We start from the raw sequence: 24300 nt of genomic DNA, 5'->3' as shown, positions 1-24300 counted from the left end.
AGAGTAAAAAAAAAAAAAAAAGGAAAAAAATTATTCTGCATGATTCCTTGACAATGATAAAGCTCCATAAAACAGCATGTTTCCAGCACAGCTCTCCAATCTAGCAATAAGCTGTGATGATTTCCCCCACGTGACTTGTACAAACAAAAATTTTTGAAAAATCATTACTCTTGCACTTACTCATACAGTATTAGAAGGGAAAATAACAGAAAGAAACAATAGCATAAATTTTTCTTAGTTTAGATTTTTTTTTTTGCTAAATAAAAGTGATTGTTGAAGACATCTTCATTTTCCTTCACTTGTCATATGAAAAGTCTTTTTTGTCTTTGCCACAGCTCAAATAGGAAAAATAGCTTCCTAACGCCGTGACAGAGGTGGGAGCAGGGACAAATACTGGCGACATGTAGAGACAGGATTGTTCCACAGCTGACAGCACAAAGCCTCACTCTGGTGGTTGAGCGAGGTGTGTGCAGGTGGGCAGACCCAGCTCCCGGAAGAGGGAAGGCAGGTGTGTGGGTGTACCTTCTGCAGCCAGCCCCGCAGGGTGAGCTGGGGACAGTCTGTGCATACAGAATAAGTGCTGTTGCTGGGAGCTGCATTGATTCTTTTTTCAGACTAATGGCTCAGATGGTGGGACAACCAAACGATGACTAAAATCTGAGTCAAATGCTTTCAAAACAAATTATTCCAGTGAAGCAGGAACGCAGACAAGCAGAGAGCAGATCATGAGGGTTTCTAACCAGTACTTGTTAAACCTGAAGAAACTCGCTCTTCTTAATGACTGCCTCGTTCCATCCAATTCATTCTGACGTGAGTGAGCTGGGGACAATGGATCTTTATTACTAGTGACACCTTCTGATCAACTCTGAACCCCCTCTGGGCCCGTGCACTTTCCCAGTCCTGCTTTCACCTCCTCCTCTCCCCAGGTGCCTCCAGCATGTCTTCAATTATCCCAAAGGGTGTCGGGAAATTCTAAAATTAGCCTCAAAGTTGGTGTTTTGGTATTTTCGAAGACTTTCATTTAAATACAAAAAGAGCTCACAGAGCCCTGGCCGGTTTGGCTCAGTGGATAGAGCGTCGGCCTGTGGAATGAAAGGTCCCAGGTTCGATTCTGGTCAAGGGCATGTACCTTAGTTGCAGGCACATCCCCAGTGGGGAGTGTGCAGGAGGCAGCTGATCGATGTTTCTAACTCTCTATCCCTCTCCCTTCCTCTCTGTAAAAAATCAATAAAATATACTTTTTTAAAAAAAGAGCTCACAGAAAGGAGAAGTAAGGTTGGGGAGAAGGGAAAGGGGAAGGGCATGTCATTACATTGAGCCACAGGGCATGCAGCACCGCCCCCCCCACCCCTGTCACCCGCAAGACTCACATGTGCCATCTGCATGTGAAAGAGACCCTAGCATGTGCTCTGACCCTTGAGGAAGCATCATGCGGACCCACTACACACATATGGGTGGTTTCCTTGACATCATCCCCGGCCCCTTTTCTTCTGCTAATTTCTCGGTTTTAAATTCTTTCCCCCCAGATGTTCCCTCCCTATTTGGCAATGCAGTTCCTCCATAAGCCTTTTTTGACGAGGAGACCCTGAGATACTTTTCAGAAAACAAAGCCTCTTACCATCTTTATTGGAACAGGGTCCTCTTCAAGAATAACTAGGAGTACCCCCATCCCCATGGAATCAGGTATGCTTTCACCCCCACCCCCCACTCCTCCTCTTTTAGGAATCAGCAGTCATGAAGTAGAAGCAGAGAACAATGCTTAGCCCCCAGCAAAGGTGTCAGACCCCTCCCCACAGGCCAGAACTTGGCGGAGACTGAAGCTTACATACTTCAGCCTAGCTGCGCCCTCTACCCACACTCTGTCCGCTTCTCTGAATGCATTCACTTAGATGTGAACAAAATATATTTGCTTTTAAACATTTTATATTGTGGTAAAATATACATAACATAAAATTCACCATTTTAACCGTCTTTAAGTAAATACTTTGGTGGCTTTAAGAACACTCGCATTGCTGTGCAACCATCACCGCTGTCATGTCCAGAACTTTCTCATCTTCCTCAACTGAAACACTGTACCCGTTAAACACTCAGTCCCCATTTCCTCCTCCCCCAGACCCTGGCAACCACCTTTCTATTTTCTGTCTCCGTGAGTCTGACTACTTTAGGTACCTCATGTAAGTAGAACCATAGAGTATTTGTCCTTTGTCAACTGGTGTACTGCACTTAGCATAATGTCTTCAAGGTTCACCCATGTTGTGGCGTGTCAGAATGTCCTTCCTTTTTAAGGCTGAACAACATTCCATTGCATGAACATATCACATTTTATTTACCTATTCATCTGTTGGTGGGCATTTGGGTTGTTTCATATTCTTAACTTAATCCTACAATTTAAGACATACAGACAATTCAAATTCATTCCATTTATTGAATATTTACTAAGGGCAACTGTGCTAGCTATTGTGAGAGGTACAGAGGGGAATCCAACATGGTACCTGCTCTTAAGGAATCTTATGCTTAATTAGGAAAGTAGAAAAGAAAGAAGTGAAAGTAATAGCATTTGCTAACTGCTTTGCCCAGTCACTGCATATATTGCTCACAACAACCTTGTGAGATAGATGATGTAATGTCTACATGAGAGTGAGAAAATGAAGGCTCACAGACCTTACGTAACCACCTCCAAAGTGGTGAAACTCGGATTCAAACCCACGTCTTGGATTCAGAATCCTGTGTATATTCCACTAGACATGCCGCTCCCTTTGGTGCAAGGCAGAATGTGACAAAGCCTGGGGAGAAGCTACAGTAGGGTAAGAGGGGAAGAGTAAGAGATACCACCCTCCCGAGGGGAGAGGCTCATTGCAGACACAGGTCTTGCAGGTCAGGAAGACTTATATTGGACAGAGATAAGGGAATAGAGGAACTGCTTGAGCAGAGAGCAGAGGAGCCGTCAGGAAATCTCAGGGCATACTGATGGACCAGTGCAGTTGTTGAACATAAGGCTAGAAAGCAGAGAGGGGCGAAATCTTGGTCATAATGGAATGCCAGCTCACGGAGTCTGAATTCCACCATGTAGACAATGGTGAACCATTGTAGGTTTTCTAGGTCAAGACATAGTTGTAGCTGTACTTTGAGGAGGTCACCATGGCAATAATGCATAACAAAGATGGAGGGGGGTATAGTTCATAGGTAGGAAAGCCTGGTAGGTCACTGGAATTAGCAGATGAGACATAATTAGTCAGAACGGAAAAGAGGATATGGAGGTGAGCAGCATCTTAGCAAAACCTGGCCACTGATCCATTACGAATGGGGTGACTACATCCTGGTTTGTGTGGGACACCTGTTTTCCTGGTGTAATTCCTAACAGCATCTCTTCCCTCTCAAACAGGTCCAAGTCTGGACAGTCAAGTACATGATCACACTATGAGGAGTAAGAAAGAAGATTCAAAGGGGACTTGAAAAGATTTTGAACCTGAATTAATAAAGAAGGTGATGTCACCTTTAGAAACACAGGACGGAAATCAGGTTTTTAGAAAGATGAGGAGTTTGGATGTGGACATGCTGGTCTTGCTGCTGAGGTGAGGGTTTATTTGAGGGAGAGGAGCACCTTGCCTGTGGACTTGCGCTGTATCACATGAAGGAAAGCATCATTGACCTAAAAAAAAAAATCCCAAAATATGTAGAAAGACTTGCATACATGCACATTTCAACAAACATTTGTTGCTGGTTCACTTCTTAAAATAGCTACAGTATTAAGATGTGCCTTCAATGAACTGTATATAATTAACTATGTGACACTAACTAATCACCACAAACCCAGAGGAAAACAATAATATTTGAGAGTAACCCAACCTCAGAATTTACCGGTCTAACCTATAAATTTCAATGTTGTCAGATAAATGACAGCAGGTAAAAAGTCCTCAGGCCCTGGTCAGTTTGGCTCAGTGGACAGAGCATCAACCTGCGGACTGAAGGGTCCCGGGTTTGATCCGGGTCAGGGGCAATCCCTGGATTGCAGGCTCAGTTCCTAGTGGGGGTATGTTGGGGGGAGGGGGCGGTCAATTGGTGATTCTCTCTCATTATTGATGTTTCTATCTCTCCCTTCCTCTCTGAAATCAGTAAAAATATATTTTTTTAAAAGTCCTCAGGCCTGTCCATACTCTCCTGTAATATCAGTGTGTTCTAGCTTTTCAAAGAATGGAGCTACTGATAGAAGGATCAGTAATTTAATATTTTACAATTTTTATCTTTTTATTAAAACTGTCCTGTTTCCAGTGTGTCTGAAATTGCAGTCTACCTCCAATTCATTTTTAGTAGTGAAAGTTATAAAGCATAAATTAAACAGTAGCCACACTAATCAAGACAGTGTGATATTGTGAAGGAACAGACAAACAGATCAATGGAACAGATCAGCCAGCCCCAAAATAGGCCCCTACTAATGCAGTCAGCTGATCCTTCGACCAAGGAGCCAAGGCAATTCAATGAAGAAAGGGAAGTCTTTTCAAGAAATAGTGCTGGAACCACTGGACACCCACATACGAAAAATGAATCAAGACAATGCCCTTTCATCTTTCACAAATATGAACTCAAAATGGATCTTACATCTTAAATGTAAAAGGCGAAACAGATTATGGTGGCAGAGGACCAAGTCAACCTTGACGTGCATCCTAGTGGAGGATGGAGGCCCCTACACAACAGTGAGTCAGGAACCAGATACAGAACCAGGAGCACAGGTGAAACCTTAAAAGACAGCACTGTGCGAAAATTTCAGAAACAGAATAAGATCGACAGCACAACCCTGTGCTCTTATTTGTTTACGTAACTTGAGACCAACTCAGGGGAGGCAAGGGTGTGGGGAATGAGGATAAAGGGAATCCTATATAATAAAACCCTAATATGCTAAGTGTCCAGTCATCCAGTCGGCTATTCAACCAATCAAAACGTAATATGTTAATGATATGCTAAGGCAGTGATGGCGAACCTTCTGAGCTCGGCGTGTCAGCATTTTGAAAAACCCTAACTTAACTCTGGTGCCGTGTCACATATAGAAATTTTTTGATATTTGCAACCATAGTACAAGAAAGACTTATATTTTTGGTATTTATTTTATATATTTAAATGCCATTTAACAAAGAAAAATCAACCAAAAAAATGAGTTCGCGTGTCACCTCTGACACGCGTGTCATAGGTTTGCCATCACTGTGCTAAGGCCACTCAACCGCTCGCTATGACGTGCACTAACCACCAGGGGGAAGATAGTCAACCAGTCGCTATGATGTGCCCTGACCACGAGGGGGCACACACTCTGACCTGTAGGTTGGCTTGCTGCTGGGGTCCAGCCGATCAGGACTAAGCAAGGCAGGCTGGACACGCCCTGGAGCCCTCCTGTGGTCTCTCCCCCGCTGGTCAACCTCCTGTGTCCCTCCCAGCCCCGATTGTGCACTAGTGGGGTCCCTCAACCTGGCCTGCACCCTCTCACAATCCGGGACCCCTCAAGGGATGTCGGAGAGCTGGTTTCAGCCTGATCCCACTCAACACAGGAGCTGCCCCCTGGTGGCCAGTGCACTCCCACAGGGAGAGCACCACTCAACCAGAAGCCAGGCTCATGGCTGGCAAGTGCAGCAGTGATGGTGGGAGCCTCTCCCGCCTCCGCAGCAGCACTAAGGATGTCCAACTGCTGGCTTAGACCCGCAAAAAGTGGGCCTAAGCCATCAGTCGGACATCCCCCGAGGGCTCCCAGACTGCAAGAGGGCACAGGCCAGGCTGAGGGACCCCTCCCCGCAAGTGCATGTATTTTGTGCACCGGGCCTCAAGTAAGTAAATACAGACAACTGTAAATAAGCAGACACAAAAGCCAAAGATGGGACTCACAAAAATGAAAATGTGCTTTGACATGAGAATTGCGATTAAACAACCCTTTCCACTTGAAATCCTCCCCAAAAACCTAAGAAATAAATAAGTAAAAAGCAGGGAAGCAAATCAACTGCGGCAATCTCTCTGCGGCCAGTGCCAAGAGCATATGCCTTTGGGGCTCTGTGCCTCACCGAGCCCTTTCCAAGCCACACAAACTTAGCTGCCTTCAGAGGGGGTGGAAGAGGTCTAAGAAAGATGTTTGAAACACTCGTCCCCGCCTGTCAATCACTCAAAGCTACATCTCCAGTGACTCACAGCTGCATCACTCTCCCTGCCAGTGAGAAGTCATTTGTTCCCAGAGACCTGTCAGAGCCCAACAACAAAAACACTTGGGGAAACAAACATAATTCAAGACATTGATACATTTTTTCACCTGGCATCCTAGAGAAATGAGGACTCTCCTGCCAATAAAGGGTAACATAAAAAGAAAATAGTCACTTCAGATGCGAACCTGTTTTGTTAATCATTTTGCACAGAAATCTTTATAAAAATGTAGCACCTATTTACCTGACTTCTTTAACCGATAATATGGAGGGGGAAGGGGGGGCGGGAGGGTAATAACCTTTTTATTCCGTGACTTGGGAATCTCCTCATTTTTAATATCCATTATTTTACCTCCTGTTTTGATGTGTTGTTACTTCTATGTCCAGCTGCCACTTCCGCTGTGATTGTAGATGCTTCTAAAAATAACCCAGCTCTGTCCCTTCCCACCCTGTGGTTTCTATCTGGGCTGGGAAAACAGACAACCAGTGATGTTAAGGACTGGTTGCTTAATAAGAATGATAAGGCTTGGAGTGAAAGACTAAACAGCAAAGTGCAGGGCTTTAAATCAGAGTCTTCTGATAGCTAATTCGGTTAGATGCCCAGGGGCATTTTCCTCCTGTATTGTACAGGCTGCATCTCAGAGCGGGAGGCTCTCCACACTGGTGCCCAGGCAGAGACACACAGGCTGAGCCCAGAACCCCGATTCTCTGCCATGCAGTGGATGAAGCCATAATTAAATGTGTCTATGCAAATATGCACCCTGGAATTTGGGGTCAGGGTGAGGCTACTGCTTTTGTTTTAGGTTCTGCTGTTGGAATTTTTAATTAGCTCATCAAGCAAGAATAATCAGAGTAACCTATAGTTCCCTAAATATATTATGCTGATTCATGTTTCCCATTTGAAACCAGCTCTTCCCCCATCATAGCACTATCCTGAGATCTTTCCAACTAAAAAATAAATTGCTTAAGTCTTGCTTTCTATTGATTGGCATACAGAACGTCCCCAGTGAATGTTCAAATAAGCTCATGAATGAATGAATATATCTGGGACTGAGTGGGATTGTTTTTAAAAGGTAAACACATGTAGCTACTGATACACTGTCATAGTTGAATTATATTCATCATATGGTTGTTCTGATACAAGTTGATCTGAACCTTCTTTTAAAAGTCACTCAACGCATCTCATCAAAAAAGATACAGATGGCAAATGTGCATATGAAAAGATACTCAAAATCATTACTCACCAGAGAAATGCAAATTAAACCCACAATCAGATGCTACTCCATACCTATTAGAATGGCTATAATTAAAGAAAGCAACTGACAACAAAAAGTTCTGGCAGATGAAAGTAACAAAAACTCTCATACACTGTTAGTGGGAATGTAAAATAAGACAACCGCTTTGATAAAGAGTTTGGTAGTTATTAAAAGATAAACATAGAGTGGCAAACCAGTACAATCAAAATCCTGAAATTTTTGAACAAACAGTGATGCTGGAGCACCAGTTTCTAATCAAAAACACACACAAACAGAAAACCTACGTGCTATGGATTTTGGTAGGAATGCACCAGGAATGGCCTCGTCTTTGAAATCATGGGCTACAGAGACTGCAACAGAATTGCTTCCCAGTAACTAAGGCCTAGAGAGCAAGGCCTTAGAGTCAAGCTTGCCCCTTCTAACATCAACCTTAGTTATTTGTAGGATTCCACCCAGATTTCTTTAAATGGACATTCTTATCTAATGATGGTTATCTAGCCACCACTGAAGCTGAGAGAAGGGGGACTGCTCTGTAAGGAAAGCCAAATAAATGTCTGGGTAAATTTGAAAAGAAAAAGTTAAACATACACTTAGCACAAGTCCCAGAAATCCCAGTCCTAAAATTTGGAAAACAAAATAAAACATGTCTATACAAAACTCAAACGTGAATGTTTAAAGAAGATTTACTTAGAATCACCAAAATCTGAAAATAATAAAATATCCCATTAACTGATAAAGAAACAAGTGGTGGTACATCCACACAATGAAATACTATTCCGCAATAAAAAAAGAACTACTGGAATATGCAAAAGCATGGATGAAGCTCAGAAGCTTTAGGCAAAGCTGAAGAGGCCAGACTCAAAAGGCTATTTACTGTATGATTCCATTTACACTATGACAATCTTCAAAAGGCAAAATTATAGGGAAAGAAAACAGATCAGTGGTTGCCAGGTTGTGAGGTAGTAAAAGGGGACAGTTACAAAGGGGCACAAGGGAACGTTTTGGAGTTGAAATGACAATGTTCTATGTCTTGATTGCAGTGAAGTAGTTACATCACTATATATGTTTGTCAAAACTCAGAGCGGATTTTACTATGTGTAAATTATACTCAAAAAACCTGACTTTAAGAAAAGCCAAGCCATGCATTATTAAACATGAAAATAAATACATGTTCAAAGTTAAGTGTCAGCCTGGGTTCCTTAGGGAAAAAAGCCTAATCAGAATGTATGCCCCAGTGCTTCCTTACTGCCCAGGGAGGCCGGGTGAGGGGAGAAGCGCAGTGAATAGTGGAAAGAGGAGAGGAACTACATGGTGTGTGTCACTGATTCGGAAGCGGTCATTGCTTCAGGGGGACACACCCTGGTTGCTGTTCACGTGGGACCTCTCCAGAGGCCGTATGAAACCCACTGCCTGTCGAAACAGTCCATGGGGAGGAGGAAAAGCAGCAATCTATCGCAGATTCTGGTGTCAGACCAATGTGGACTGGATTCCGGGTCTGTCGCTTACTACACATTATTGGTCAGGTGTCTTAGCCTCCACAAGTCTTGGTTTCTTCATCTGTAACTGTTAATGGTGAATCGCACCAGACGTTACCAGGGAAGTTAAACCTCGGTCCTTGAGTTTGGCTAAGAAAGAATTCAGAGCCAAGAACTCAAATACAAGCAAAAGTTAATTTAGGAAGTCACAGAAGTAGAAGCAAGCTACGGAAGCAGTGAGCCAGCTGAGCTGCATGCCCTCGGGAAGTAAGTTACAGAGGCAAAAGAAGGGCCCTGGGAGCTGAGGAGAAAGAAAGGCAAAGCGAACACGCCTGGGGGAGAAGGGGGAAAGGTGCAGGCGTGCTCCAGAGAGAGCACACCAGGGGAAAGAAAGGGGTGGGGAAGGGCACAGACATGAGAGAGAGAGAGAGAGAGAGAGAGAGAGAGAGAGAGAGAGGATGCACTGGGTCCTTCATCTTAAGGGGTGCATGGCCAGCGATACGCTAGGGAAGAAAAGGTCCCTCTAGGGGCAAGGTCCCGCCCTACAATACTTGTTTTCCCAGGTTTGCCCATTGCTAAGCACCAGGTTTTCCGGCCTGCACTCTGCTCATGTCTGTCTATCTGCCTACTCTAACACAACATGTGATAAAAATGACTTATTCCTCAGAGCTGTTATGAAGATGAAATGAGAAAATGCATGTAAAGTACTTAGCACAGTTCTTGACTCACAGGTAAGCACCTAATGTATAGGAGCGGCCATTATTATTATTATTATTCCTCTAAATTGTTTGCATATTGAAAGAAACGACAAGAGAAGAAATAGTAAATGGATGGTGTGTGAATGAGGTACTTGAAATTGTTAGGGAGCAGGGCCTCCGAGAGCCAGCTGGTAACGGGAAGGTCCACAGAGTGGGAAGAACTAGAAAAATCCTACATGCACAGCCCTCATGGGAAAAGAGAAGGGTAAATGGAAACTGACAGGAGGTTAGCAATTCGATAATTAATTCATGTTTAAGAGGAGAGAGAGCATTAATGTGGGTAACCTGGCTTGCTTTCATGCCTGAGCAGCACCTAGAGCACATCAATGCAGAGAAGAGACAGTCCAAACCAGCACGTGTTTCCACTCCTGCGCTGCCCAATCGTCCTCATTCTCTATCAACAGCTCTACCTGAGCCTCCGGTAAAGCAAACCTCAGTTGACAAGTCGTGTGATAAAAGCCACACGTTGGAAGGGGGCTCAGAAATTTTATGGACTGGTGCTTTTCAAGTTTTAAACGACAAAACCATTTCTTAAAAGAAAAATATAAACAGAAAAGTAAAGACTTTTTGCACCTATTTCAGCCCCAACACAGATGGGGTCCCAGAGCCCAGCAAGTTCAAGTCTACACCTGCCCGCCCCCCAAGACCCAACTGTGGCTCTGGAAGCATAGTCTGAAAGCCACTGATATTGTCCTGCCCCTCGATTTTAGAGACGTGCTGACTGGAGCTCAGAAAGGTGAGGAGACCTCCACACAGGTGAACACAGAAGAGGCCAAAACCTGGAATTAGGATCCAACCAGTTTTCTGATGGCCAGTTGGGATATCTCTATTGCACTGAGCGCTGCCTTCTTGACTGACATACCAAGAAGATGAGAAAGAACCGTGTTTGGGAAGAATGCGCTTCATCATGGGGAAAAGCATACAACTGGAAGGCCGGTGAGCAGGGAAGTCTGGCCTGACAGCGTGGGCTCTGCTAATCTGCATATGAACAAACCATCGCCCCCACCCATGGCAGGCTAGAGTTACCAAAACAGTTTTTTGAACATTAAAACAAATTAAGCCAAAGAAAAAAAGAATTCACAGTGACTGCCTAATAGATTTGCATATGCAACGATTTTGCATATGCACGAGCACAATTACACTTTGGAGGAAGTTTAAGCCACATTAATGGGACTGTGGGGGAATGTAAAAAAGGAATGAATAGCCAACAAAATTAACTACAGTGACTAATGGATGAATTATACTCTTATGATGCTGGGCATGATTTAGTGTTTGTTCACAGAACTCCAGCTTACATCATCTGGTTGTACTTTAAAGTGTCTGTGTTTTAAAATCAAAGGTTAAGTTAAGTGTTTCCTTCTTAGCCTTGTATGTTGTGGAGTTCAGAGTTCACATCAACACGGGTAAATTATTTCCCAAAGTACCACCACGTCCCCCTGTCTGGGACAGTTTGGGACACCACTGATGTAGAAAGAGCCATCAAAATTCACCGTCTTCATGGGCCTCACAGGTCCTGCTTCTCAGGCGGCTCACTGGGCTCAGGCCGGACAACGCAGGGGACTGGGAGAAATCCTGTGACCCCCTCCCAGCCTGAGAGACCCCATTATTCCATGGAGCATGTTCACCTTTTCATTCCATAAGAGGAAGACTTACAGTATCTGGACAGAAGCTGTTTGGTAGCTTGACACAGATTACTTCCTGGCCTTATCCACACCACATTCCTTAAGAACATCTCACCTCCTCCAGCTTAAAAACCGCTCCAACGTATGGCTGGATGCGCCCTTCCTGGCAGTACTGGAGAGCCGAGGACAGGCTCCTGGAGAAGACGGGGAAGTTCTGGTCTTGGTATCGGCCCCAGTACACGCCCATGGCAGAGATATTCTTCAGGAGCAGGAGATTGGCCGGCACAGAAGCAATGGTTCCTCCAGCAAAACCCACCACCACGATCCTGCCCTCCCATGCCAGACTGAGGAAAAAAGGAGAAGGAAAAAAAATTAAAACAATGTACCCTCACATCCATTAGGATAGCAACTATTTAAAAAGAATAGAAGAGAAAAGAAAAGACGTGTTGGCAAGGATGTAGAGAAACTGGAACCCTCCGGCACTGTTGGTAGGACTGCAAAATGGTGCAACTGCTATGGAAAACAGGATGGAGTTCCCTCAAAAAAAACTTAAAAATAGAATTTCCGTATGATCCAGCTATCCCACCTTCTGGTCTAACTTCAAAAGAACTGAAAGCAGGATCTCAAAGAGATATTTGCACACCCTGTTCATAGCAGCGCTGTCTATAATAACCAAGAGGTATGAGCAACCCAAATGTCCATCAACTGATGAATGGATTAACAAAATGTGTATATACTTGACAATGGAGTATTATTCAGCCTTAGAAAGGAAGGACTTTCTGTCACATGCTATGACATGGATGAACCTTAAGGACATTATGCTAAGTGAAATAAGCCAGTTACAAAAAGACAAATACTGTACAATTCTACTTATTACAGGTGTCTAAAGTAGTCAAATTCATAGAAACAGAAAGGAGAATGGTGGTTGCCAAGGGTTGTGGGTGGGTTGCGGGGAGAGGGACGGGGAGCTGTTGTTTAAAGGGTACAGAATTTCAGATCTACAAGGTGGAAAAGTCCTGGAGGTCTGTTTCACAACAATGTGAATCTACTTAACACCACTGAACTGCACGCTTAACATGGTCAATAGAGCAAATTTATGTCACGTAAATTTTTACCACAGTAAAAAACGTAGAATAAAAAACAATGTACATAAATTCATACAGGCAAAAAGTAAAACAGAGGTTCCCATGGGCTTGGGAGGCGGGAAAGGGGCAGTTATTGTTTAATGGACACAGAGATTTTGTTGGGGAAGGTTACACAATGTTGTGAGCATATTCAATGCCACCGGATTGTACACCTACAAATGGTTAAAATGAAAATACTAGGTTATATATATTTTACCACAATTTTTTTTTTTTAAAAAAGAAACGTATTAAACCTCCAGCTAGAAATTCCTCTTGACCTAACAAACTGGCAGGGGTGACCCATCTTGTATCACTTTGGATTCTTCCGTAGGGAACTATAAATATAAGCCATAAGTGAGACAGTAGGGGGCCAGAGGAAGTAGCCAGTTTTCTAAGCAGGCCCACTTTAGAATCAAGACTGTCTGTTTAACTATGCCACTACTTTGTGGAAGGAAACTTGCTGTAAACAAATGTCATTCCATATGCTGTACTCGGAGACAACTCAGTTTGAAGCCCTTGAACTTAGGAAGCAGGAATAAGAAGCCAGACACTTTAATGAAGCATCATTTGCTTTCCACAAAGACTTACCTTAGGACTCCTTTAAGTTATGTGCTTCTCTGGAGAGTTTTGAACAATCAACAAAAATTCAAGCAGCAAGTTTCCTGCAGCTCGTTCTGAGAAGTACCATACAGTGCGTGCTAAGCAGTGAGTTATAAAAATAAAGTTTGTAAACATCTTTGATATGAAATGTGTGCATGTTGATTTGGTGATTTGCTTTTCTTCTTTAGAAGGGAAATGAGAAGCTGTTGTCAAAACACTATTATCCCGAAGGCAAGCGAAGGGCGACTGCTAGCGGCTCTCTGTCCTGGCTCTCCGTTTAGTCAACACACTCCCTCCTTTGCTGCTTCTCCAAGCACCATCCTGGACACACTGCAGGGATGCTTGGGGGCTAGAGCACCAACTGGGTCCCCTCTATGGGCAAGCTGCTCTCTTTGCTTCTACTTCTACTTTAAATTGAGATAAACTGCCGAAACCGGTTTGGCTCAGTGGATAGAGCGTCGGCCTGCGGACTGAAAGGTCCCGGGTTCGATTCCGGTCAAGGGCATGTACCTAGGTTGCGGGCACATCCCCGGTGGGGGATGTGCAGGAGGCAGCTGATCGATGTCTCTCTCTCATCGATGTTTCTGACTCTCTCTCTCTCTCCCTTCCTCTCTGTAAAAAATCATTAAAAATATGTTTAAAAAATAAATAAATAAAAATAAATTGAGATAAACCACAAAATTGTGCTTGCCAGGATGACAGGAGAAATGAAACCCAAGTTACAAAGCACTCCAGAGTCCCTGGTTGAAAACAGAATGAGAATTGGTGTAGAGACAACCAATTCTCCAGTGATTTTAAAAAAAAATAAAACAAATCAAAGGGATACCTAGCCTGCTGGCTACTTCAAAATCCAGCAAGATCAAAAGAGTGTGCGCATTTAACATCTGAACAATGATCTCCTCAAGAATTACCCGCACCATGGACATAAGTGGTTAGTGGGGGCCGGCACAGCTGAATTGAACACATGTATAATTTCTAAAGCATTTGATGTTGCCAACTAGAGAGTCTGCACTCGTTTCTTGGATATTTTCCAGTGGGATATTTTGTTGTTGCTATATTTAAGCATTTCCTGATTTTCCCCTCCACTTCTAGTTCTTTCCACGCCCCCACTCAGCTGTTCTCATTGGTGCCAGTGCCTGCAGGAGAAGTCAGCAGTGAAGACGAAAAAGAAGCAAGGCCAGGTGGTGGCGGAGGTCCGGAAAGGTCCCTCAGAGCCCCAGGTCGAACCCACTCTGGAAAGACCCCTCCACGCACCTGCGGAGAGCGTCCAGGAAGATGTCTCCCCCCACGGTGTCGATGACCACGTTCACCCCGCCACTGCCCACCAGCTTCCTCACTGCCTCCTTCAGGCTGCCCTGACTGTAGTTCACGCTGGACTGTGCGCCCCTCCGCATGGCCAGCTGGCACTTCTCGTCACTTCCAGCGGCAGCTATTACCTGCATAAAGGACACAAAGCTTCTGAGTTTCAGAATATGTATCAAGAGGGGCTCATGCCATCCAACCAACCTGCCACCAAAGGGTGCTAATCAAGGAAACCCATGGGACCTTGCTGACCTAGCATCAGCCTCAATCCAATGCATCAGCCCCAGCACACAGCACCATTGCACTGGACCCTCCATGCCCCACCATGGGACCCACACTTCCAGGAAGCCTGGACCCCCCATGGGTCTAGCCAGGAGATGGTTCAGGAGACACTCGGCAAGTTCCTCCAAATGCAAATTAAAACCACCATTTATTAAGCATCTCCTATGAAGCAAGTAGTAAGGACACAAACTAAATACCAAGCTACAGCAAATTATAAAGGCTTTTCAGACAGTAAAACAAGATTTAATGGGAAGATCTGGACAGACACTAACCAGCTTCATTACCTACGGCAAATTACTTAGTAAGAACTAACACTTACATAGTACTTACTATGTGCCAGGCATTATTCTTAATTAGAGAGAGAGAGTTATATAGAGAATAACTCAATATATTAATAGCCCAGTGATATACACACTATTATTATCCCCATTTTAGAGATGAAGAAACTGAGGCAAAAGAACTTAAGTAACTTGCCCAAAGTCACCCAGCTAATGGGAGGCAGAACTGGAAACCAAGTCCAGGTAATCCTTCTCCAAAGTTCAGGCTTTAACTTCTCTCTATATTGCTTGCCTACTTCTCTAAGCATCAGTTACCTCATTCACATATTCATCTTTATTTTAAGAATTCAGTGGAATACTACTGTATGTAAAGCACTTGCAAAACTTGGATAAATTGAATCTATTGTTACACACAGGCAATCACTTATTCTATTTAAACCTCATAAGAGTATCATGAGGAGGTATAAATATTTCCATTCTATTAGATAGAGACGTAGAACCAGAGAAGTTATTAACTCGGGATCTTCCAGGTAGTAGGTGGTAAAAAAAAAAAAAAAAAGTATTCAAACCCATTGCTGCCTGACTCCAAAGCCCATGCTTTTCCACTCCATCATGCCTAAGGCGTGACAAAGATGGCACCAATGCCTGCGGGGCATGCTGTGAGGAGGTCTAGGGTTTGGAAGTCTCCAGAAAAGTTTCCAACACTCAGGCATTGCCTGGAGGTGCCTTATCACTGGGCAGCACCCACCAGCGCACTTTGGCCCCAAGGTGACTTTCAAAAACATCAGTGGCCTTAAAAGATTCGAAACTCACCCATAACAATGTGAAACTGAAAGCTGCCCTCAAATAGCTGCAGGTCACGGAGGGCTGTCAGCACACAGTGCCACAGTGGGCGACACCTGACCAGGTCAGGCACCTGATTGCAATCCCAGGATTCTCACTAGGTCCTGGGGAGACCTGCTGTGCATCCATCCCCCTCTTGGTGCCTCACTTTCTTTATCTGTGAAATAGGGATAATAAACACTTTACATTACCCATCGCCCAGAGGTGTTGTGAGGATCAAGGGTTAGAGAACAGCGGTGGAGGCACTGTGAAAGCCATACGAAAAGCTGCGAATGGAAGATGTTATCAAAATGACCTGTTCCAAGTAGAGAGCATGATGACATTATATTTATTTTTGTTTGCTTTTGCCTAAAACCATTATTGCTGCTTAGATTAATATCTGAATTGAAGTGAACCGCTCTACTAACCTCCTGTCACTACTCAAAACAAATGGTACAATTTCATCTGTAAGTGTTAAATAGTCACAGGTTCTAGACAATTAGACTAAGTGTGGCTTCCCTGCTAAGAGAGGTGCTAACAGCCCTTGTTTTTGACATGAAATGTGTTAATATCCACAAGGAGCCTCCTGGTATCTAAGATTGCTTTCAGAACTCACATGTCCTTCCCAAAGGAACTTCATGTGAGAAGGAGAGATGCCACCTGCCGAAATTCCAGACCAATCCAATTATCTCCCAGCCTGTAGATTCCTGGCACCTTCTGGATACTCCAATTGCATGCTCCATAGGAACTTCACACTCAACAACATCCAAAACTGCACCCGACATGTCCTCCTGTGCTCTCAATCCCAACAAATGGCAAATCCACAAATTAACCTAGTTTGCTCCTACCCATTCAATGTCTAATAATAACAGGATCCCTTTTCAAGAGAGTCTTACTGACATGCCATCTCCTCTAATAGGCACAATGCATGTGTAATTTCAATATTCCCACAACAACCCTACAAGGAAGGCATTACCAATGAGGAAACTGAAGTGATTATGCTATAGGCAGAGCTAGAATTTGAACCTAGGTGGGGCTAACTTCTAAGTCTTTGTGCCTTCAGCAATATTAGAATGCTCTCCAGGGACCAAATTCTCTATTTTCTTCCAATTTAGTACGTCTCGATTCATCACCTCCGCTGCCCTGGTTCAAGGAGCATCACCTCAGGCTGGGATTGCTCCAAGAGTCTGCCCTACCACTTATGGACCGCCCTAACCTTATCCATCCCTCACTCCCACTGCTACCACAGTGAACTCTGGAAATTCAAAGATGATCATGTCACTTCTCTACTTAACACCCTCATGTGCTTCCCATAACTGTTCAAATTCTCCCGCACCTCCTGATCTTACTCTGCCCACCTCTAGAGAGTCATTTTCCACCGTTCTCCAGATCCTCTGCCCCACAGACGCTGTTTGCAAGTCCCTGAAAGCATCATGTTAGTTCCTCTTCCTCTGTCTTCTAATAAGTCCTCCCGCCACTAAAATGGCCTTCACTTCACTTCTTCCTCTATTCAACTGCTACCAGTCCTTCAAAAACTCAGTTTCAATGCCCACCATCTTCAAAAATCCTTCCTTCTTTGATATCCACTTTCTTTCATTTGTTAAGTCATTCATTCAAAAAATAGTTACTGAGTGCCTACCGTGGTGTAGGCACCATGCCAGGCACTGGAACGACAATAATGAACCAGACACTGTCCCTGCCTTCATGAGGATTTCAGTCCAGTGGGTAAGGTAAATTAATCTAATAATGACGCAAGTAAAAGATTCCTAGCATATACTGAGATGTGTAAGGTGTGTACTATGAATGAGAAGTATAAGATGCCATGAGGCCATATACAAATAGTGAGGGGAGGGAATTAATATTTCCTGAGGGACAAAGGATACTTCCCTAAAAAGTAGCATCTGAGTTTGAAGTGTGAGGTGTGGGGGTGGGAGGGGAAGTTCAGAGCATCACAGCTGAAGCGAATTGGACCTTGCAGGTCCCAGTTACTGGAAGGGCCAGTGATGTACTCCTAGAACCCCTCACTCATCCACAGGCAAACAGGTGGCAAGGCTCTGCTCTAGGTGACTTGCACCCCCAGTGCCTTGCATGTGGTTTTTGCTAAATCAATGAATATATTCCAGGTTTGAAAACCATATTTTGTGGTATGATTCGGTTTTAAGTGGAGACTGTAACATACAAATACCTTGGCCTGGAGAACATTTGTTGCCACGTCTATCACTGCAAGGCCTGTGGCTCCAGCTGCTGCCGTCACTAGAACAGTTTCTCTGTGCCAAGAGAGAGACGAACGCTACTTCAGAAACCAGAAAGCGTCCAGCAATATGATCTCACGAACATTTTGAAACCAGGACATTTTAAAGCAACAAGAGAACTTCGAGACCATTTCATTCAACCCTTTATGTGCATGCCTTCTCCAGCCTTTAGGGCTGGGTGGTACTACTGTGGTTCAGTTTTCAAAACTTCCTGGGAGAAATATTCCTTAATATCTCTTGGTAGCCCCTTCCTTTGAGCAACCGCTCAATTTCTGCTCCAGAAATTCTGTTCCAAATCATTCTCATACTTAACACTGCTGAATTTTAGGAGGTGGTGATCACATAATGGCCATGGGTCAACTAAACCCACCTCCCTGAAAAGAGCAGAAGGCAATAGGTAAACACAGGTAAAGTGGGGGACTTCAGCACCTCTGAGTTTAAAATATCCCAGTTAAACCTACACAACCAAGCCTCTTGGAAACAAATACCACAGGCCTCCACTAAAACCAGAGGGAAGAACGTTAAACCAACTCCCTAAACATGAAGGTTTTCTAGAAGGTGATATCCAAGGTGGTCAGGTCTGAGAGGGATATTTCTCCAAATTCATACTGGCCAAGTTCGCAATCTACCATTCCCTCTCAGAAAAAAAGGATTTTCCCACCATCACCAAACCCCAATCTCCAGTCACTACTTTCTTTGGCCTTTCCTTAGGCAGACTGAATGTGAGCTACAGGTCAGGCACGGGAGAGGAAGGGGCAAGGCCTTGAGTACTTCTGATATCAGAGAAGGATCCTAGCCAGCTCTCTGTTGTCTACACAGTCCTTACCCAGGCTGGGTACGTGCCCGATGCTCCAGGGCCATAATAGCAGTACCATAAGACACGGGCAGGATAGCAGCTTCCCGGAGCGGCACCCTGTCTGGAATCCGCCACAATGCCTGTAAAAGAGATAACAGTGACTTAGTGATTCCATACGTACCTGTTCCTAAAGGCTGCTCAGTCAATACTATGATTTGATTAAGTGATTAATTTGCAAAGGGAAACACCTATCAGGAACAAAGCCTAGTAGAAGTCAAAACCAAGCAACCTGTGGCCAAGTTCAAGGCCTGCGTGCATCAGTTTTCAAAAATCTTAAAGTTGCACCTGCTCAGGAAGGAACCAACAAACTTATGGAGAATGCAACACTGACCACTCTACTATATAATGGGTGAACTGGATGTTAGGTATATTTTACCTCAATAAAACTGAGGGGGAAAATATGTACTCTTCTCCACTAGCGGGCACAATTCACATCCTGAACAACCAGATGTGGCCAACCTGGCTGGCTCCATTCCCAGGGCCATCTCTTTCACAAGCTCCCATGGGAGAGAAACCCATTACATCCGGCTTAACTACCTAACTGTGGTCCAATTGAAAAGCCAGCCAGTTGCTTCCAGGGCTCAGGAAACAAAATGTTTCTTCATTAAACCACTCCATGCCAGGGTTCTTGTCCCAGCATCAAGAAGGGTTCAGGAATCTGGAGAAGGCTGTGTGTAGATTAATAAAGAGGAGTCCAGACACGAAATATTATTTTGAAAGGCAATTTGGGGGTCAGAGGAGCCTAGTTTAAAGGAAACTAGGATCTAAGATCTAAGGTCTTAGGTTCTCAGGTCTTAAAGTCTAAGGTCTCCTCGTCTCAGGACCTCATGTTTTTTATTAACACAATTTGTCCTGAGGCAAGGCAGAGATACACACTTCAAAGGGTCAGGGTTTCTGTACAGAGTCCATTGACAGAATGGGGAAATTAGCCTATGGCTGTTCAGGTGTTTGGCCAGTAGGAGGCAATAACATGTAGATTAAGATGCCCCTTAGCTGTCTGGCAGCCACAGTCAATTTAATGTATCCTATTCAGGTTTGGGGAAATGCCATCAGCCATTCCCAGATGCAGCCCTGCTGAACATGCTGGAATTGGTCTCCAGCAACTCCACACGAAGTTCTGTGCAAGGACTATCACACCAATATAGAAAAGGGATTTAGCATTTGAAAGAAAGAAGAGCTTGACTGAAAAACAAGATGTTAGCAAATAAATACAAAGAAAAAGGGGCGGGGTAGAGGGGGTGAGGATAGGTAAAAATTAAAGGAAGGAAATTTTTAAAAATACCTAAACATTGTATTGAGAGATAGGGATACCTTCTGGTCAGTGATACATTCTTCAGCCATACTGTTCAAGCCACTCACGCCAATAACTTGATCTCCCTGAAGGGAAAATATCGGTAAGGTAGGTTCAGATGCATCTTTCTTTCTGATTCTTTATGACCCCCCAGGTTTGCCCTAACTATCTATTTAGAGTTAATGTTTAGTAAATAATTCAGCCTTTTTCTCAATATCCCCACCAGGATGCCAAGCCAATCTGAGCATATTTTGGACAATGATATGGGTATCAATTAGAATATGAATATACATATGAGTTAGAATACCAGTGTTAATATTTTTCACAAGAAGCTGAAACTTGATAATTTCCTATCCTCTGAGCCACGAAAGAACTTTTGTTGGTAACGAAAGTTTAATAAAGCAAGGCACTTCTACTGCCTTCCTTCCCCCAATTCAGAATTCGTTTCTTCCCCCTCCATCTCAGTTTCCCTTTGGTGTCTTCTGACAAAGACCAGGAGACATAAGACCCTTTGCCTACAAATGAGTTGGCATGTTTCTCAAAGCTACGTACACATCAATTCTCTAAATTTCATCACATTTACCTCTTTAACTGTGCTGACCTCTGTGCCTGTCTCCAACACTGTCCCAGAAAACTCCATTCCTGAAACAAATTGTTTCGAGATTAGGTTAATCTGTAAAGCCCAGCACCATGGAGGTCAGAAGATCCTGATCTACAAGCTTTCTGGAACTGAGAGGTTTAAGTGCCTCCCCTCACCTACCCAGGGAGGAGGGGGAAGAGTGTTGTACCCAAATCACAGGAAAGGGAACTTAAGATTTTTCACGATCACAACCTGAAAAGCTGTAGCAGCCCCATTCTTACCAGGACACAAATGAAGATTTCAAGAATGAGTGAAAGCACGGAGGTACACAAGTACTTTTACAGGCACACCAATACTTTTGACCCAGATCACTGGGGGCTTGGGCTTCTACAGCACCCCAATTACGATGCTGGATGCCATGTCTCCTCTGCTGGACTATGAAGTCCTCAAGGATATGAACCAGATTTATTCATACAGTACTTGGCTCAAATGGATAAACTAGTATTGTCTGCCCTTTCCTCTTCCACCTCCAAAATTTCTGAATTTAATGATCATACATTTCCCACCTGAGCTGCCAGAGGACTAACTCAGCTGAGTATGACATGACAGCTGCCCCCATCCAGTATTTCAGCAAGTAAAAACAGAGGGAAATGATTCCAACTGTTGAGACACAACCAAACACCCTGAGGCCAAAACACAGCAACTATTTTGCAATTACTATATCCTTAACAGCACATTTCTGTATAGAACATACATGCACCATATACATGCTGAACTACAGTTATTCCTGTTAAAATAAATTTCAACAACAAAAATCAGTCATGTGTCCACATTTTCAGAATTTAAATGTAATCAGATTGGGCATAGTGAAAATCAGAGAAGACAATGTGCTACTAGAAATGTATAAACTCTTTTCCTTCTTTCTGATCCTTTGATATTGGGTTTCTTTGGGAATGTGTTTGTAAAGAATAAGAGTTTTACCTCAGCTGGTTTGGCTCAGTGGATATAGCGTCGGCCTGTGAACCCGAGGGTCCTGGGTTCGATTCAGTCAAGGGCACGTGCCCAGTTGCGGGCTCGATTCCCAGTGAGGGGCGTGCAGTAGGCAGCTGATCAATGGTTCTCTCTCATCATTGATGTTTCTAATTCTCTCTCCCTCTCCTTTCCTCTCTGAAATCAATAAAAATATATTTTTAAAAAAAGAATAAGAGTTCTAGCTGCAAGAAAAAACAAAAAACAAAAACAAAATTGAGGCAATGTTAAGGAATAAAAGAAAATGACTAGGACCAATGATGATTGGGATCAGAATTCTGATGGACAGAATGATATGTGAGCATTCATTTGTTCATTCATTTTAAAAATATTTATTGAGCATCTACTATGAGCCAGTTATAATGCTAAACTGAGAGATATAATAAGGGTAAAATAGTTATAGAAATTTCCCTCAATCTAGTGCTTCTAATTAGTGGTGAGGCTGACATGTCTGAGATGTCACTGACAGTGGGTAGAGTCATAGATGAAGCGCATGGTTCTGAAAACGGTGTCTTCTTTCCCTGCAGCAGTCCCTTGGCCCCTCCACACTCACCAGGTGTGAAGGGAAGATGGGGCCTTTCCTGATACTGACCACGGCAAACCAAAATATCAGCAAAGTTAACTCCACAGAAATGGACATCAACTCTGACCTGTAAAGGAAACAGAGCAGAGCAGTATATATCCGTGGAGACAGTAACTGGATTATAGCAAAATATTTACTGAATACCTACTATATGCCAGGTACTGAACTAAGTCGCTATGCACAATCATGAGGCAATCAATGTGGACAATTTCCCGGCCTTCATGGAGCAAAAAGTAGGGTAGAGAAGACAAATATTCAACCAAATAACTGTGCGTATTTATGTGTTAAATTACAACTTCCACACACAATTTTAAAAATAGAAATATGTGATGCTATGAAGGCATAGGATGGGGAGACTTAACCTTTTGGGCGAGTCAGGAGAAATCCTTAAGAAAGTAACACTTGAACTAACAACAGCCAAGAGTTAACTATGCAAAATAAGAAAGAATCCTGGCACTGCCAAAAGCAATGTCATGTGCAAAGGCACCGTGGTGGGGACAAAAGAAAAACCAGCAAGCCTAGAGCACAAATAGGAGAGAGAGATATGGGGTTAGAGAGCAGGGCCCACACCATCCAAGGGCTTATAGGCTTTCTTGATCATCCTAGCTTTCAAGGTAGGAATATGGGAAGACATTAAAGAATTTTAAGCAGGAGAGTAACATGATCAACTGTCTTGGGAATCAGGAATCATACTGGAGGCTAGTGCTAGATCACCAGCTTATGTTCTAGCACAGCACTGAAGCTGAGATAGGCCTGCAGCAGTGTAGCCAGCAGTTTCTTTAGACCGGGGGCGGGAAAACTTTTATTCTGACAAGGGCCACTTGGATATTTATAACATCGTTCACTTAATATAATTCGCTTAATATAAATTTATGTTGCTGTGAAAAAAAAAAGCTCCTACATTTATTGAATTTTGAGTCCTGCCTGCAGTTGCCTAAATTGCTTACATATGCAGCACACACATGACCTCAAGCCACTCCACCTTGACTCATGGATGATTGGAGAATTAATGTCTTCCAGCACCCCAGTCCCAGGAAGCTGAGTGGCTGCCATCACGTGCTCACCCAAATAATCCAGCAGGTCCCTGTTAGTGGCACATTTCTCCCTCTCACCAGGGGTCCCCCACATTGAGGCTCACTGCCTGCTGCACCCAGTCAGAAGTGCTCATTCTCCATGCCAGCTGACATTGTGTCACCAGAGTGATCAACCTCAAGTGACTTCCACATTTCACTGGAAATCCCCACAACCTTAAAGCCCACACCACTGCAGTACAGCCGAGGTGGGCACAAGGCACATAGTTCCATGGAAATACTGGACGTTGCTGGTGTAGGGGAGGAGGGAGGGCAGATCATTAGATGCTGACACCCAAGAGAAAGCCACGGATGGGGTCCATGTATCTGTGTTAAATCCATAGCTGGCAGGTGGTTGTGCAAAAATGGTGTGCTAATCAGAACTCTCTGTTTCTAAGGCAACAGCTGTGGGGCGTTCTGAAAGCGGCCTCCACTTGTGTTTGGGGAGAACAATCTTCCTTAGACCTTTTGGGGAACCCTGAATGGGCCCACGGAGCCCACCACGAAGTTGCCCCCTAAGCTGAGCGCTAGGGAACTCCGGTGGGTGTGTGGGGGCCGCGGGGAAAACGAAGGGGCGTCAAGAGGTCCCGGGGACAGGCCGGTCACCCTACCTCGTGAGGCCCCACAGGGCGGGGGGCGACCTCCTCAATGGCCAGGGGCTGCTTCAACTCCGCGCACCGCGCGGCGCGGTAGTGGCGGCCGCCGCCCGGCCAGGCTCTCCTGCAACACGGGACAGGGATAGGGTTACTCGGGGTCACCCGTGCGGCTGCCTTTTGGAGCTCAGGGAAGACTCGGGGTCCCACCTGCAGAGCCACACCCATGGGAAGCAACGTCCCCCAAGCGTCGCCGCCATGTCCCCGCGCAGGGAGTCACCGGAGGGGAGGGTCCCGGGGCAGGAAGAGCGCACGGCGCCAGCCCCGCCCTGCCGCGTCCGGGGGCGGAAGAGGGAT

At 44.3% G+C, this 24300-nt stretch overlaps 1 protein-coding gene across 1 annotated transcript; it reads right to left on the bottom strand.

Annotated features, from left to right (window-relative positions):
- Nucleotides 1–2405: 2405 nt before the first annotated feature.
- On the bottom strand, nt 2406–24275 carry LOC132221394 (quinone oxidoreductase-like protein 2). The gene is made up of 10 exons (XM_059675712.1): nt 24154–24275; nt 23962–24070; nt 22251–22347; nt 20672–20730; nt 20109–20174; nt 18768–18877; nt 17875–17956; nt 14260–14441; nt 11397–11625; nt 2406–3649 (listed from the first exon to the last, which is right to left on the bottom strand). Exons 1-10 carry the CDS (start codon nt 24201–24203, stop codon nt 3581–3583), a joined length of 1053 nt encoding a protein of 350 aa, XP_059531695.1. The 5' UTR covers nt 24204–24275; the 3' UTR covers nt 2406–3580.
- Nucleotides 24276–24300: the final 25 nt, after the last annotated feature.

Source organism: Myotis daubentonii, chromosome 18, assembly GCF_963259705.1.
Source record: "Myotis daubentonii chromosome 18, mMyoDau2.1, whole genome shotgun sequence".
Taxonomy (NCBI): domain Eukaryota; kingdom Metazoa; phylum Chordata; class Mammalia; order Chiroptera; family Vespertilionidae; genus Myotis; species Myotis daubentonii.
This window is presented reverse-complemented; position numbering and strand designations above follow the sequence as displayed.